General features: G+C 35.3%; 1 protein-coding gene across 2 annotated transcripts in view; it reads right to left on the bottom strand.

The window, feature by feature from the left end:
- The window catches only part of EIF2AK3 (eukaryotic translation initiation factor 2 alpha kinase 3), a 69341-nt gene that overhangs the window by 36733 nt on the left and 14971 nt on the right, over positions 1-17637 (bottom strand). For both annotated transcript variants that reach the window (XM_016147834.2, XM_036224345.1), the window contains exons 3-5: positions 3722-3916; positions 2138-2268; positions 263-497 (exon numbers count right to left, since the gene is read on the bottom strand). In XM_016147834.2, coding sequence (XP_016003320.1) covers positions 263-497; positions 2138-2268; positions 3722-3916 — 561 coding nt within the window. The remainder of the gene's footprint in view (positions 1-262; positions 498-2137; positions 2269-3721; positions 3917-17637) is intronic.

The following is a 17637-nucleotide window of genomic DNA, read 5'->3' as shown; positions in this document are numbered from 1 at the left end:
TAAACACACAATAGAATATATAAATGTCAAATTATAACATCCATCTGAAATTATATAATTGAATTAACCAATGTTACCCCAATAAACTCAATTAAAAAAAAAAACTGTAAAAATATCCCTAACAGGTATAAAACCACAAATTTCTTAAAACATAGAGAACAAGTTAAAAAAACAAAACAGCAGTCATTTCCCTCTATCCAATATGTTTGGTCAAACTGAGAGAGGAAGAAACATTACACAAATTCTCAGCAATTTTAGGTACCTGATATTCCCATTCCAGATGTCCCCCCTTCTTACTAAAGGCCATAACCTTCCAATCAGCAACTGAGACTTTTATCACTCTGTCCATCATGGCAGCTTCCTGTTCTTCCACATCTGAAATAATTTTAGAATCTTCTTTGTTTCCACTGGGTTTTAAGGTGCTTTCAATAAATCCAGCTCTAGTTTCCATGTCTGGAATATACTGAAGTTCAAAGTGGCCAACACTGAAATTCCACCTTAAATTTACAGAGGCATATTTTTAGAAATTTATACATAAATAAAGGGACCAAATAAAGAACTCTGCTAGAGTGAAAAAGCAAACATTAAAATTTTGTAATGAGAAAAAGAACAGCTGAATACAACTGGAAAGGTGCGCTCTGCTAATTTATGCCACAAGAGGGCATAACTTTGTCCTGACCTTTTAGAAACAATTGAGAGTTGTGAGCTGACATCAACTATGGGACAGATCTCTCAAAAATTAACAAATGTTTACATTTCCAAATCAGAGCAATTTTTTCCCAAAACATATCAAAGCCACCTTAAAATGAGGCAGCATGCAGTCTGCCTTATTTCTTAATTAAAGTCTAGGCACATTTCGTTCAAGTGCACAGAAATTAATATATCCCAATAGACCAATGTAAAAGGCAAGATAAAATATATCAAGTTTAGATTTATATGAAAAAAATGTCCCCAAAAGGCAATGTGACCTAGTATACCAAAACTGAAGGTCATACCACCTCACTTCCAATCTCTACTGACTGAGATCTGGCAAGTCACTTAACCTTTTCTGAGTTTCAGTGTCCTTAACCATTATGTGGCAGTAATAATGTTCCCTCTATAATTAATATATGGAAAAATCACTTAACTACTGACAGTATAATATCTTGTCACATAAATAAAAAATGGCCGTAGAATTCCAACACCTGTTAAAATACATATACTTAAGGAACATAGATTTTAGCCCCAGACTATTCCTACTCTGGTAACTCAAAATTCTAATTTGAACATCTGTTCCTATGGTGGCTGAACACCCAGCAAGCACTCAAACGCTTAAAAAAACAAAACACTATCAGGATAAATGAGGTCAGGTTGTCAGCAAATGCAAAGCCCTATTCACAGTCCAGTGAACACAGAAAAAAATACATTCTTAACTGAGTTTGAGAAAACAGTTTTCAGGAAACTGAATTATATACTGCATCAGATGGAACTAAATTTGAAAGTCTGGTTCACTTTCAAAAGATAAAATTATTTTTACTATGCAGGCAATTTCAAATTTAAATATTAGGTTTAAAAAATCACACATGTATATGAGTTAGGACAGCATATGTTATCCAATTATCTTTAATCACATAGCTAAATGTAAAAATTATGTAAGGAATTCATTATTTGAAAAAGGGAAAAAATTAATTTGACTAAACAAATTATACTTTAGTAGGAAATACACTGAAATATAATTTTAAAATTGGGATAATCAGTAAAACTATGAAACTACATGCCAGAGAGAACCAGAGTTAAACATGTCCAAGCTGAAATAAAGCACACTAACCTTGTCTTAAGAGCTTTTTGCATTCAAAAAACTCTGATCAGTGAGGCTGCTATGAAAAATAACATTAACCTAAGACCAAACTAGTATCTAGTCACAGTATAGGCTCCTTCTAGTTACCATATCCTGAAACATATGGTGAGAAGTCCACTTCAGAATTTGTTAACAATCATGAGGCTATATTAAATTTACAGCCTACATTTCTCTTACAAGAATAGTATGCTTTTAGGGCACCAAAATAGTTCAGAAAATCTCCACAAAGAAAAATCTGATGAGTTTTGGTCTTGGTGTAGTTTTAAATAACATCAACATCAACATTATCTGAATACATACTTCTCATTGCCACTGCGGGGTCCGACAGCTCTAACAGTTTTCTGGGTACGCTGCAGAAGTAGGATGTCTTCTTGTTCCATTTCATCATTATCCCATTGGTGACAACCCAAAGCTGAACAGATGTACCTCACCTGACAAATAAAAGTAGTGGGGGAAAAAAAAAAAGGCAAGTTATGGGAGACCAGAAAATTCTATAATTTATTAAAAAAAAAAAAGAGGGAAAAAAATGAGGAACTGTGTTAGAAGTATCCAAGTACTAAGAAGCATCAGTTAGATTACCTACTCCTAAAATGAATTATTTATAACCATAAAAGTACTAATGAATACTTATTTCAAAAAATAATTTAAGGATTTAGATAACTTTAGTCTTACTTTGAGCATTTCCAGGGAACACATGAGAAGAAATGGATAACTAGTTGTGGTATCTTAGCAATAATATCATAAATAAAATTGCAGATGAATTTTTAAAAAATCAACTTCAGGGTTTCCATATAAGTATTTAGTTTTTAAAAATTTGAACTTATTCTAATAGCTACAGTATTTAAGAGTACTTCCTTTATATCTTCATTAAAAGAAAAAGAAAGACTATTAGTATGATCCAAACTAAAATCCTCACAGAAAGCATACCTACTCTAATACCAGAATTTTGCAGAAGCACATAAGAGAACCAGATAATCTGGTTCAACTGCGGTGTTTTACAGATGAGAATACTCAAGTAAGCAGAGAACTGCAAGGCCTCCTCAACACAGTGCAGAATCAGGTGGGAAAGAAGCAGAAAAGCATCTGCAACAAGAAGGTGCTATAGGCCTAACAGATAAGGAATCGTTAAAGTTTTGAAAAACTCAAGGGTGAAAAGATAACTTTTCTATTCTTCTTTGTTTGAGTCTTAAATCTATATATAAAATATTCACATTTCGAGGTGTTAAAGGGTTAAAAAAAGATTTTTACCTTTCTAAGAAATATATTTTTAATTAGTTTTTTATAATAATGGATTTATATTACGATTACATCAGAAGAGCTAATAATAAAGAAAGTCTAGGTCATAGCAGCATGACTCTATTGTCAGACACAGCTAAGTCAAATCTGACCTTGGAAGTTTCTGAACCTTTTAAAGTCTCAGTTTTCTCATCTGTAAAATGAGTACTAACTTTCTTCTTGGATCTTCTTATTATAGGATCAAACTATACAAATAAATTAGTAGCAATTATTCTTATTAGAATTCTTATTAATCTGGGGAGGGGGTTCCTCATCTGTCCAAAAGGAAACAAAAATATATAATCCTTAGCAATACTGTGAAGATTTCAAAATAATGCATGAAAAATGTACCTGACACACAGTAGAACACATTTATTATCTTCCTCCTGCTACACTGGCTCTGCTGTTTATTCTGTTATCTTGGATAAATTTAGTTTCTCAATAATATTTTCCCCATTCTACTTCATAGTTCTTTAATTGAAACAAATGATATCCCTGGGGAAAATTTTTAATAAACCTCAACCAGTAATAGTATAGTTTAAGAAATTACTTCTTTTATCCCTTATTGTAATTTAGTTCTCCCCAAATAGATTCAACATTTTCACTTACCTTTCCACTATATACACTGAGTCCATATGTAGTGAGAGACTTTCCTCCAACCAAAACAACATCATCTCCAAATTTATAAGAAGATTCAAGAAGTGATTCAACCGTAAAAGGAACTGTTTCCATGCTCTCACGGTCTCGGTCCCACTGGAAGAGGTCTCCATCCAGAGACGGAATTATCATCTTATTCCCAAATACCTAAAATAAAAACTAACTTTTAAGAGGATCTTAACTATAAGAGTAGAGCTGGAGACTTGAGCCTGATGCACTCCAGGCCTCTTCTCAGCAGCCAGCATTTGAAGCAGCAGTTTGTCCACCAAAAGCAATTTTAAAGAACCGTCAGTCACCCCTGGGGCTTACATGTAGTACTCCAGTAAGGTTTTTCTCAAACTCTGTTTGCCAAGAGTATCTCATAATGCTACGTAAGCCATCAAAAGAGAGTTTTGTGATCAAGTGACTTCAAGAAGAAGTTTACAGGAGTTCATACGGTGATTACTAGGCTAATGTACAATATGATTTTCTAGTAAACAGATCGTATGTGCAGTACTTTCCAGGCCCATTTTATCCAGGATGATTACTGTCCTAGGCTCAGATTCAAGGGACACATGGTGATTCAAGCAGTATCCCATGCTTTCTTGTATTTACTTTCTCAAATCTCCTATGTGCCAGAAGCCTGGTAACCAAACTCACTGATTTTATGCCTCTGTTGTCCATCCTTTTTAACAATGTTTACTGAGGGCCTACTACATACCAGGTACTATTCTGTTGCTTAGGGCAGACCAATGAGCTGCCACTGTGGAGCTCAAACTCTGGTGTCAGGAGACAAATAACATAATAATTATAAGGTATGTTAGGTGATAAATGCCAGAGGGAAAAAAATAGACAAAATAAAGGGGTCCTGGAAAATGTACATGACGGAATGGAGGAGACTGTCATTAAGTTTAGGGTACTGAACTTTGCTAATGCAATATTTGAGCAAAACCTAAGAATGAGACTTAACTATGTTTATTTCCGGGGAACGCCCCTTACCAAGACCTAAAGGTAGAAGTGTGCCCATCACAAGGAAAGCCAACAGGCTACGGAGGCAAGGGCAGAGGCAGGGAGAGAAAAGTAGAAGGCACAAGATGATGGTAGTTGATAGCGGTGGAGGTGCTGAACGTGGTCAGATTTGTGATATAGTTAGAATCTAAGCCTAATGGGATTTCAGGGTGGATTCCCTATATGGAATGAGCAAAAGAAGAGTTCAGCATGACTTTAAAGGTTTTGGCCGATAATACCTTATTTTTTGAGAAAGAGTATTAGTGCATGGTTTGGTGGCACTGATACTTTGGCACTTAAAAAAATATATACTTGATTTACTTCAGCTAACAACAAGACCATTTTCCTGAACATTCAAGCTCAGAGCTTTGGAAAAAGGGAATATGAAAGAAGTATGAGTTTAAAAAAGAAAATATGAAACTCCAAACAAATGCTGGTCTTAACGTTTTTAAAAACAAAATTTCACTATGTACTTCTTTGTTACTTAAACAGCAGAATCCTCTCTTTAAAGAGATACTTACTTGAAAATACTCTCACATTGTCAATGAGTTTTATTAATTTTTTAAAAATTTACTTATTATCACCATAATAAATAAATTCGTTCACCAACGGTTAGCGAAATCCAGTAAGTTTCAGGTGTACAATTTAGCAGTAAGGCATATGTGTATTGCATTGTGTTCTAAGAGTTTTAAATTGGTGCCCAGCTCACATATCCTCCCTTTCCCCCAGCTTTGTCCCACACCCCTGGGGTTCTGAAGGACAGCTGAAAACCACTATTCTAATTCATTCCTTTCTTTTTCTATTTCAAATTTCTCTCCTGCTTGAATTATTATAATAGCCTCTTTACACTCTTAACTGGAAATTTCCTCAATCTAACCCCTCCTTATCTTATGGATTAATCTCTGGAGTCAGAGTTAAGCTTGTTATGACACTACCCAAAAATCTTCAAAGCTGTCTGTTATCTTATTAAAGACCCCACATCCTAAGTCTGACATTCAAAAGTCCTCTAAACATGAACTCAAACAACCTTTCCCTCCTTGTCCTTTACTCTTTCTCACATGGGCAGAAATGAGGCAGCATTACTGAAGCATGATATTTAATGTTACTGTTATTGTTCAGTAATAGTACTAAACGGTCACTCTCAATATCATTTCTTCTCCCAGGAAAACCCTTCTGTACCAGCACTGCCCACTGAAATCCTATTTGACCTTTAAGCTAGAATCACTATGTTTTTGCTTTGAAATCCAAGAAAATTTTGGCAGTGCAAATTTGCTGACGAAAATCTCCATGCACTTTACTTTTTGCTGTAACTATAAACTGAGATACTATTACATTCTCAAAAATTGTTTGTTGTACCTCTAAGAAATATTTACCTGGTATGCTAATGATTTTACATTAATGTTTACACAATGGCTATAAAAGTAATGCATTCAAATCTAGTACCCAGATTTTGTTGTCTAGTTGAATTTCCCATCAAATGCTTCTCAGAGAAATGGCTGATCCCAGGGCTGTAGGATAGGTAACAAAATGAGTCTCGAACACCTTATTATTCTAGAAAGTGAGGATGTAATTTTAAAAAAAGAAAAAAAGGAAAAAGAAAAAGAATAAGAAAGATGGGAGCATGTCACTGACCAAATCTGGAAGATTTAAGCACCAAAACAATTAAGTACTGAATTATAAAGCATTAAGGAAAAAAAAAAAGAATTAATGAGTTCATACTGATAATAAATAAAATTACATATGGGGGAGAAGTGAGGGCTCTTACAGCAGTAAAATGCCATGTGTCTGCTGGTAAATATAAAGGGAGGGGTACATTTGGAATAAGTAGCAAGTTGCAACCATCATAGTAAAGACTGCATCAGGAAAAAGTCAGTAATGGTGTTAAATCTAGGTGGAAACTTTGACAAGGAGCAGGACATTTGTCTTAAAGTATTTTGCCTGAGGCTGCTTATTAGTTACAAAAAGTTTTTTAAAAACAGTAATTATATATTGAAGAATTCAGACAATACCTCGACTGGATGACCAAAACTAACATCAATGAATGACAGGGGTGGTACCTAAGAGAGGATACAACATCACCTATGCAGTGTTTCCGCCAAGAATACGCAACTTGAATCTAATCACGAGGGAACATCAGACAAGCACAAAATGAGGAACTTTCGATTCTTCAAAAATGTCACTGGCATAAAAGACAAAGTGTAGATAAATTCAGATTAAAAGAGGCTAACGTGACAAAAAAATGTACTACCTGACCCTAGAGTAGATGCTGTACTGGGATAGAGCATGCTATAAAAGATATTATTAGGTCAACTGATAAAATCAGAATATGAACAGTAGGTTAAAGAATCAATATAAATTTATGAAGTTGATAACTGTACTGTGATTATGTAAGAGAATGTCTGTATTAGAAAATACATGCTGAAGTACTTAGGATATTAAATTTATTTTCAAATGTGTATTGAGGGAGTGGGGAAGAGAGAGCATGAGTGACCACACAAGCCAGCAGCATGGGCGACATGAGGAGGGAGGGGCTGGCAGAGAGGCACTCGAATGATAAAGCGAAAAAGGAGGTTTAGGTGGGTAAATCTGGCATGGAAGGGTGGTAGTGGGGGTGTTGGTACCACTTTTATTTGTGTATATTTTGTAGTTTGAAATTACCTTCAAATAAAAGGTTAAAAAGAAAAAAGAGAAGAAAGATACTCAAGAGCCTTACAGGAGCTCTGTCCTTAAAGCCAGATGACTATACCATTACATTGAAGGTTCATCATAATGCTGGGTATCTAAAAATCTCCAATTATTACTCTTTATTAAAAAAAGTTTGATTTTTAATAAACTTTCAAATCATATCAGTATGTATCCCACCTCGGATTACCTTAGAGTTTTGGCATTACTATTTTATTCTTTGCTTTCTTATACTTCTTGATAATAGATAACGGCTTTGATTTTCAAAAAATTTAAACTGTCATATTTCCGGATTATGATTTTATAAGTTCTCTCTTAAACAGCTGCTCTTCACTGATTGGTTGCTTATGAGTCATACACATGGCTGTTAACCTTTGCACCAATCTTTGTAAAATCTTTCAGGCTGCATATGGGAAAGCAGATGGTGCTTTTCCTTGAGAGCCACAAGAAGCAGTATATGCATTCAGTTCAGGTGGAGAGATGACATCACCCCTCACAAGAGCATTACCTCACCCTCCCAGCATAGGAATGAGTCACCGGATAGTTAGCTGCAAATCTCTTGGTAGAAAAAAATGGAGGCTACGGTGATGCATGTTCACATTCCATTGTCCCTGTAAGCAGCCATTTGTTCTGATTCGCTGCTCTGCATCTTAAACTAATTGTGTGACTTCAGACATTTTAAAAATCCCACTAAAACTGATCTATCCCTGAAGCACTTTTTTCTGTTTCCTTGACTTACCACCCTCTACTTAAATTTTTAAATGTTAGAGCTTTTACAATTTTGATTGCAGGTGGTCTTCTCACCCTACTCTTTTTCACGGTAATCGCTCCTCTCAGTTGCCATGACACTAGCAATTCCACTTTTTATCTTCAGCCCAAATCTTTCCTCCGTGAGCACTAGGCCCATACAAACAGCTTGGAGAGCTCTCTCGGCCACTCGGAATTCACCATAACTAAGCAAAACCATGTCTTTCTTCTCTATACCTGTACTTAATTTACTACTAAATCTTTCTTTGGTCTTTTAATTCTGTAAAGACTATCCTCCTTGAACTTCTCTTAAACGCATCACTCTACTCCATTTCCTCTGTCACCACCCCAATCCAAACTATCATCCCATCTGTACTAATTTTATGTAGTGTCTTAACTAGTCTCCTGAATTCCGCTCTTGTTCCTTTTCCAGGCCATTCTCCATAGTCAGTACAGACCATTTATGGTCAGCACATCTACATCGCAGGATAGTCAGTACGGTACAGGAGAGTTTGTTTTTAGTAGGATTCAGGGATTTTCCTGCTTTTTTCCCAAACTGCTAGTTGGATGTGAATACTTTATAAATATAAATACTTCCACAATTAGAGATAACTGGCTTATAATACAAATGCCTCACAGAGACAACCCTTTGCTTCATTAGAATCTCACTGAGAGTCTCACAGCAAAAGAGAACATTGAGAACTCTTTCTGTTTTGACTATGAAGGAATCTCTTCACTCAAAATCCTTCATTTGTTTCTCATGGCTCAAGATAAAATCCAAAATGCTTAACTGTCCTTACTAGATGCTGAATACCCTGGCCCTGGCCTCCCTCAACAGGCTTATCTATAATACTCTCCCCCAGCTCTCATCCTTGCGCCATTCTCACCTTCTTTCAGTTCCCTGAGCACAATGTGATAACTCCCGCTAAAGGCCTTGGCTCAGGCTATTCCCTCTTCCAGTGCAGTCCTTCCCTGCCCCTCCACCCATTTCTTGCCCAGGCAGCTCCTTCTGCTCATGGCTCTCAGTTGTGAACATCATTTCTTCTGGGAGGCTTTCTCTGACCTCTCAGTGCAGTAGTTCTGGGATCCTTGCCAAGTCTGTTAGTTACACTTTTCCTCCAGCAGTTACCCAAACTCAATGACATTATGTGCACTATAATTATTTCATACCCGTCCCCCCAGCTGACTTGACATAGTGCCATGTAAGTTCCTCAAGAGCAAGAGTCACATCTGTCCTGGGCACTGCTGTACCTCAGCACACAAGACTCCCCACCCCTTTAAAAATGAGTTCAGTTTTGGATGACTTAGGTTCAAGTACCTTTGACTTTCCCACTAGGGTTGTTTAAGAGGTAGTTACCTGCTTGCAGTGCGCTGAGCGCCATACTAAGTCTGCTATCTACATGATGTCTTTTGAGTAATTATTCTTGATAAAGCAAATTAAGAATTATAATTATAAGTACGCGAAGCACAAATACATTGTAAGTAGTGAAGTATTTCAAAAAACATGAAATACTAGAAAGAGAGCAAAAAATAAGCCCAAAGACCTAGGGTTGAACCTCACCTTTACTACATCAGACAAATCTCTGAACCATTTTGAGTCCAAATTTTCTCATCTGAAAAATGGGGGTTAATAGGAACATTTACTTTTCAAGGCTATGTTAGAGATAAAATAAGAGTGGGTTTCTTATCATTTGGCAAACTATAAAGTGCTAATCAAAAAATAGCTGATGTTGACGTAAAGGCTGCTTCTGTGAACTCCCAATGTAATTCAAGTCTGTGTGCATTTATGTGTACTTTTATTAAAGAACAATGTTAAATTCATCATGAGCCTTCTCTTACTTTATAAGAAAACTTCTCAAAATAACTATGATTCATTAACATTAAAATGCAAAAATTTCAAAATAAGTTTTAAAATTCAAATAGCTGCTCCAAAAGTAAATTCAAATAGAGAGAGTAGAAAGCTTAACTGTGCCATGTTGACTCTTTCTTTCTCAGCCCTGGACACATAATACCTATTTAAAAACAGAGCTTCAAAACTAAATAAAGATGAATTAAATATATCTATGAAATATATCGAACTGTTACTGGCCTTTGATTTACCAGAAGTCTCTATCAACCCTAAACATAGAGGTTCTGAAGGATCATAAAGTACTTTATTACAAAGATATACAATATTAAGTAAAAGTTAATAGGCATATTTTTGCATATTTTAATTCTTCAAAAATGATAGATTACGTATAGAACATAAAGTTGTAGCTCTTAATAAACCAAAATGAACGACTGACCAGACTACTAGATGCCAGAATTGACTATTTGTAACTTTTTTTAAAAGTTCCAACATCGTTGTATTGAGAAAATACTTTTATTTCTCTGAAAACATTTAAATTACCATGTTGGGCAGAGTAAAGGAAGCTTCTTTGCTAAAGGAATTTTCTTTGCTAAAAGAAAATTGTTCCTGGGAACCACACTTCAAAGACTAAGAAGATCTAACAGGAGGGTTATGAGATCTTTAGTTGGAGAAGGCAACCCGTGTGACTTAAAAGGAAATGTAGATTTAAAAAAAGGAAATGCAGAAGCAAAAAACAAACCCCTCAAGTGATTTCTTATTTATTATCTTCAAAGATTGTCAATTAATGCCGAAGAGCAGTGAGTTACCAAGTAGATAATAATTGTTTTATTCTTTCTTTCCTTAATCTATAGTCAACCTACAAAACAAAATACCTCAAAGAAAATTACTAGACTTTTTAAGCATACTTTTTTACATTCATGATGAAAAACACTGATTTTAGCAACTATCCCTGCCTTCGTTTAGATTAATAATACATTCATAAAGTATATAAAGTATGCATGAGAAGTCAAGTTCTTAAAAAATATGGTCAAATCAATTTCTCACTTGGTAACATGCATGCCAAAATAAATTGGTTTGGTTCACAGCATTGCTTTCAGGCATGCTAAGAGATTAATAAAACAAAATTGAATCAAAGCACTGTTTCATTCCTATAATTAAAAGAGAAGCAATTAACCTAAGTAATTAGTCAAATATTGGCTTGCTACATGATTGACAGTGACTTTTCACAATAAACCATTTTCGATGAGAGAGCCAGGCTTAAAATGTGCTAGTTTACATACAAATGAAAAACTGCAAATAGACCGGATATCTTTGAGTTTAAGTGAGAATCTCAAAAGAGATTACAGATATTCTCTTAATAAAGCAATACTCAAAGGGTCTACTAATGGACTCTTTGTGAACAAATCAGTAACCGTGAAAAGTGTGCTCTTTCCAAAATCTCCCTCAGTCTTTGAAGGTCCTGTTTAATGAATGGAGTCTGATGTGGGGCGGGGAGGAGGCTGGAGAGCTCCAGCATCATGGTTGTCTGTTTCTGCACCTGTCTGAAACAGAAAGGCGGTATCCCTTGGGGAGGAGCACGCCTAAAATAAAACAAAACCCCAAACTCTAACTATAGAGTTGTTTGTTCTTTTTAAAAGGAAAAAAAGGGGCATTTTTACAGAAAACCGAAACAAAAAACAAATATGGTTATCTCTAAATAAAGAAATAAAGATATTCATGTAAGGACAAACGAGTTACATACACACAATTATAATATGCATTCTAAATAAAACGAAGGTCTTTGTATTTATGCATGTGTTCCAAGATATAGAGAAGTAAATAGTTCAAGTATACTATATCTACTTAGACTTGGTAAAGTGTGGTCCAAATGCCACCCAAAGACCCCAAAGAAAAGCTATGCTAGTATGTTACAAAACAAAATAAAATTTTAAGACAATGAGGAACCACAGCCAAATCTCCTTAGTGCTTTTATGAAGTTGAATCTGCATATAAATTATCAAAGGAAAGCAAATCTCGTTTCATCTCACGTGATCCTTCTGAAAATTAAAAACAAAATTCTTAGCTACTATCAAAAATTTTAGGCTTAGAACCTAGGGCACATCTGTTAAAGCTAACAGTACAACTTAGGTTCATCATTTATTCTAATACACACACTCAGTTTTAGCTTGGTTTATATCAGTATTCTTTTGAGGAAGTTTGTGAATACCTATTTAAGAGGAAAGACCAACAAATCAGATCTGTGTCCCAGGGCACCTCAACCTTCCTGCAATATACAATTCATTCTAAATATAATGCGAAACACTTGTTTTTAATAGAACCACAAATCTCTTATCCTCTGGGAACTTATTTTTTCATTGACATAATCCAACTACCACTAAAGCAACATAATACACTATTTTATATGCCTTTTCTATCAGAAAAGGTTAAGGACAACATAAGAGCAGGCCAGGAGGCAATGAGATAGGCACATGATGGTTATTTTTAATGAATTTGTGTTTAATTTTAAAAAGAATCCTTAAATGTAGCACAAAGTTCAAAAATGCCTCCAGATAATTTATTTGGGTGTTTCATGTATTTGATGGCATCTGATTCCTGGATACAGTCAGGCCAGCCTTGGTTCAATCTCAGCTTTATCATCTAGTCAGTTTATGACTTCAAGCAAATGATTTCTCTGAGCTTCTGTTTCCTTTTCTACGAAATGAGACCAACATATCAAACTCAGGAGGATCACTATGAGGATTACATTGCTTACAAACTATGAACACTGTATGTAGAGTACATCACATGTGTATTATAATGGTGGGAGCAATGCTCCTGTCATTAATATATCTACACAGTGAACACGTAATCCCAAGAAATGGTCCCATGTACTCGGGGAAACAATAAAATGTAGTAAACCTATCATGTTATCATAGATGGCTCAATACCTTTAGATTTTCTATTTTTTTCTATAAAGTAGAAAATTTAAGTCTAGATAATGCAAAGGGGTCATAGGATTCTTCTCCTGCATGGATGCTAGCTGGCCAGTAAGCTTTTCATTAGTTGCACAAAGGTGACTTTGAAACTTTTTGAACATGCTAGCAATTCAACATTTCAATGTGTCCTATCCAGAGGATCTAGGGTTGGGGATGGGTAGAAAGAATATTTAAAACAAGAGAGCACTGATAAACCACAGAAAATGGTAAGGACTAGTGACAATGAGAAAACTGAACTGTGGCTAATATGGTGGCAGGTTTAAGATGTTGGCAGTAGAGGACACTGAGCTCACTTCCTCCCAAGAACACATCGAATGTACACCTATGTTTAGAGAAACTCCTCCTGAGAGAAAACAGAGAGCCAATTGAACAGCTTTTGCACAACAAATGACAGAGAGAGACAAATGCCATAGACAAATGGCATAGAGAAAGGTGGAGAGCCATGAGAGCTCTCCGGGAGCTGAGGGTACTCTCCAGGCCAGGAGAAACTGGTGAGTAACCATTGTTTACATTTCCCCTGCACGGGGATAGTGGGTGTAAGCTCTATCCAGCTTCTCTGGCCAACCTGCAAGGCTGCTGTAGCGTGTCCCCAGACACCCCACCAGAAAACTAGATCCAACAGGAACAGTAGGCTGGCACGGCACACACATGGGGCCCCTCCACCTTAGACTGATCCAGTGAATACGACAAGGTGCTGTGGTGTGCATCCACTGGGCTGTGTGCATGCAGAGCTCTCCTGCATGGAGAGGGTGCAGAACTAGCAAAGTGCAACAGTGCATGCACACAGGGCTGCCCCATCTAGAGAAAGTGTATAGCTAGTAGGGTGGTACGATGCACACATTCAGAGAAGCCCCATCCAGACCCAGCTCAGGCAACAGACAATTAAAGTATGCCAAGTGCTCTAGGCAGACCTGCTTAGACCAGAAGGACAAGAAAGGGTGCACATACCAGGCGGCCCCACATGGGCCCCACACCTTCAGGCCAGACAACACACCAAGCATCGCACGTGCCTGCTCCAACTATCACTGGCCTGCCAAAACCATCCAGTGTATAGTCTACACAGAGGCCACTTTTTGAAGACGGGGAGAGAGAGCTACCTTAACAAACACAAAATGCCAAACAAAATGGGAGACAGAAGAATATGCCCCGAATGAAGGAACGAGAAAATTTTAAAAAATAACAAAAACAGAGAAAAACTCTAATGAAACAAAGATAAGTAATTGCATGATAAATAATTCAAAGAAATGGTCATACAGATGCTCAACAAACTTGAGAGTAGAATAGAGGAACTCACAGAGCACTTCAATAAGGAGCTAGAAAATGTAATAAAGAACCAATCAGAAATGAAGACTACAATGACTGAAGAATATATTACAAGGAACTGCTAGTAGATTAGTTAATACATAAGAGATCAGCTACCTGAAAGACAGAATAGTGAAAATGACTGAATCAGAACAGCAAAATGAAAAAAAAGTTTAAAAAAATGAGGAGAGTATTAAAGGACCTCTGGGATAATTAGCATTATAGGGATTTCAGAAGAAAAGAGAGGGAAAAGGGCAGAAAGTATATTTGAAGAAATAATGGTTGAAAACATCCTAATCTGGGGAAGGAAACAGACATCCAGGTCCAGGAAGCAAAGAGGGTTCCAAACAAGGTGAACCCAAAGAGGCCTACACTAAGGTATATTATAATTAAAACAATAAAAGTTAAGGATAAAGAAACTATCTGGAAGGCAGTAAGAAGGAAAGAATAAGTCACTTACAAGGAAAATCCCATAAGGCTATGGGCTGATTTCTCAGGAGCAACTTTACAGGTCAAAATGGAGTGGCAGGAAACATTTAAAGTGCTGAAAGAAAAGAATCTACAACCTAGAATACTGTATGCAGCAATGTTACATTCAAAATTGAAGAAGAGATAAAGAGTTTCCCAGACAAGCAAAAACTAAAGGAGTTCACAACACTGAACTGGCTTTACAAGAAATATTAAAGGGTCTTCTTTGTGCAGAAAGGATTAGGCCATAACCAGAAGTAAGAAAATATAGGAAATAAAAAAAATCTCACTGGTAAAGGGAAATATATAATAAATAGTGAATTAACCACTTAAAAAGCTAATATCAAGGTTAAAAGACGAAAGTAGCAAAACTGAACATAACTATAATAAATAGGGGATACACAAAACAAAATGATATAAAACATGACATCAAAAACAAAGTGAAGAAGGAAGTAAAAATGTAGTGCTATTAGAATGCACTTGAACTTAAATGTCTATAAACTTAAAATAGATTACTATAGATATATATGAACCTCATGGTAACCAAAAACATACAGAAAACACACGAAAAATAAAAAGGAATCCGAAGAAAACCAGCAAATCAAAAGGAAAGCGATCAAGTGAAAAAGGAAGAGAACAATAAAAACAACCAAAAAACAATTTTAAAAATGTCAATAAACACATACCCATCAATAATTACTTTAAATATAAATGGATAAATGCTTCAATCAAAAGACATAGGGTGGCAGAATGGATTAAAAAAACAAGAACCATCTATATGTTGCCTACAAGAGACTCGCTTTAGATAAAAATACATACACAAAAAAAAAGCAAAGAGATGAAAAAAGATATTCCATGCAATAGAAATTAAAAGAAATGGGGCAGCAATTATCATATCTGACAAAATAAGACATTAAAACGAAGACTTTAATGAGAGACAAAGGGCATTACATAATGATAAAGGTGTCAATTCAAGAGGATATGACATTCATAAATATTTACGCACCCAACACAGGAGCATCCAAGTACACAAAGCAAATATTAATAGACATAGAGGCAGAAATTAGCACTAACATAAGAGTTGGTACTTTAATACTCCATTTACCTCAATGGATGGATCATCCAGACAAAATTAATAAGGAAATAATGGCCTTAAATGCCACATTGGAGCAGTTTGACTTAATAGACATTTATAAAACATTTCATACACATTTTTCTAAGTGCACATAAAATATTTTCCAGGATACACATGTTAGGTCACAAAACAAGCCTCAATTAATTCAAGAAGAGTGAAATTATATCAAGCATATTTTGATGAAACTAGAAATCAACTACAGGAAAAAATTGGACAAAAACACAAATACATGGAGATTAAACAACATGCTACTATACAACCAATGGATCAAAGAAGAAATCAAACAGGAAATAAACTATCTTAAGACAAATGAAAATGTGAGCACACCTTTAAGATTTTATGGAATGCAGCAAAAGCAGTTCTAAGAGGACAGATTATAGCTTATGCATGCCTACCTCAAGAAGCAAGAAAAATCACAAGTAAACAATTCAACTTAACACCTATAGGAACTAGAAAAAGAAGAACAAACAAAACCCAAAGTAAGTTGAAAGAAGTAATTAATAAAGATCAGAGTGGAAATAAACAAAAGAGAGACTAGAAAACAATAGAAAAGAACAATGAAACTAAGAGTTGGTTCCTTAAAGGGATAAATAAAATTGATAAACCTCTAGTAAGACTCTCAAGGAAATAAGAGAGCTCAAACAAATAAAATCAGAAATGGAAGAGGAGAGATTACAACTGATACCACAGAAATACAAAGGATCACTAAAGAATACTATGTACAATTAATTGTCAATGAACTAGACAATCTAGAAGAAATTGATAAATTTCTATAAACATATAACCTTCCAAGACTAAACCAGGAAGAAGAAACTGGTTACTAGCAATGAAATTAAAGGAGTAATTTAAAAAACTCCCAACGAAAAAAGCCCAAGACCAGACAGTATCACAGGGGAATTCTACTATACTTTTAAAGAAGAATTAATACCTACATTTCTCAAATTTCCAAAAATTGAAGAGGAAGGAATGCTTCCAAACTCATTCTATAAGACCAGAATTACACCGATACCAAAATCAAAGACACTACCAAAAGAGAATATCACAGGCCAATATCCCTGATAAACATAGATGCAAAAACTCTCAACAAAATACCAGCAAACTGAATTCAACAATAAATTAAAATGATTGTACACCATAACCAAGCAGGATTTATACTGAGGATGCAAGGGTGGTTCAACATCTGCAAAACAATTAATGTCATTCATCATATCAACAAAACGAAGAATCAAAATATTTATCATCTCAACAGATGCAGAAAAAGCATTTGACAAAATTCAATATCAATTTATGACAAAAATTCTCAATAAATTAAGTATATGAGAAACCTGTCTCAACATTATAAAGGTTATATATGACAAGTCTACAGTTAATATATACAATAGTGAAAAGTTGAAAGATTTTCCTCTAAGATCAGGAACAATACAAGGATGCCCACTTTTACCATTGTTATTTAAGATAATATGGGAAGTCCAAAGGACAGCAATCAGACCAAAAAAAAAAAAAGGAAAAGCAACCAAATTGGAAAGGAAGAAGTAAAACTGCCACTATTTGCAGATGACTTGATAGTTATATAGAACAGCCAAAAGAATCCATCAAAAAAAATAGAATAAATGAATTCAGTAAAGTAGTAGGATACAAAATTAATATACAGAAATCTGTCGCATTTCTATACACTAATAATGAATGAACAGCAGGAGAAATTAAGAAAACAATCCCAGTTATA

This window comes from Rousettus aegyptiacus, unplaced genomic scaffold (assembly GCF_014176215.1).
Source record: "Rousettus aegyptiacus isolate mRouAeg1 unplaced genomic scaffold, mRouAeg1.p scaffold_m13_p_7, whole genome shotgun sequence".
Classification (NCBI taxonomy): domain Eukaryota; kingdom Metazoa; phylum Chordata; class Mammalia; order Chiroptera; family Pteropodidae; genus Rousettus; species Rousettus aegyptiacus.
The sequence above is the reverse complement of the archived record's forward strand: the minus strand, read 5'-3'. Positions and strand labels throughout refer to the sequence as shown.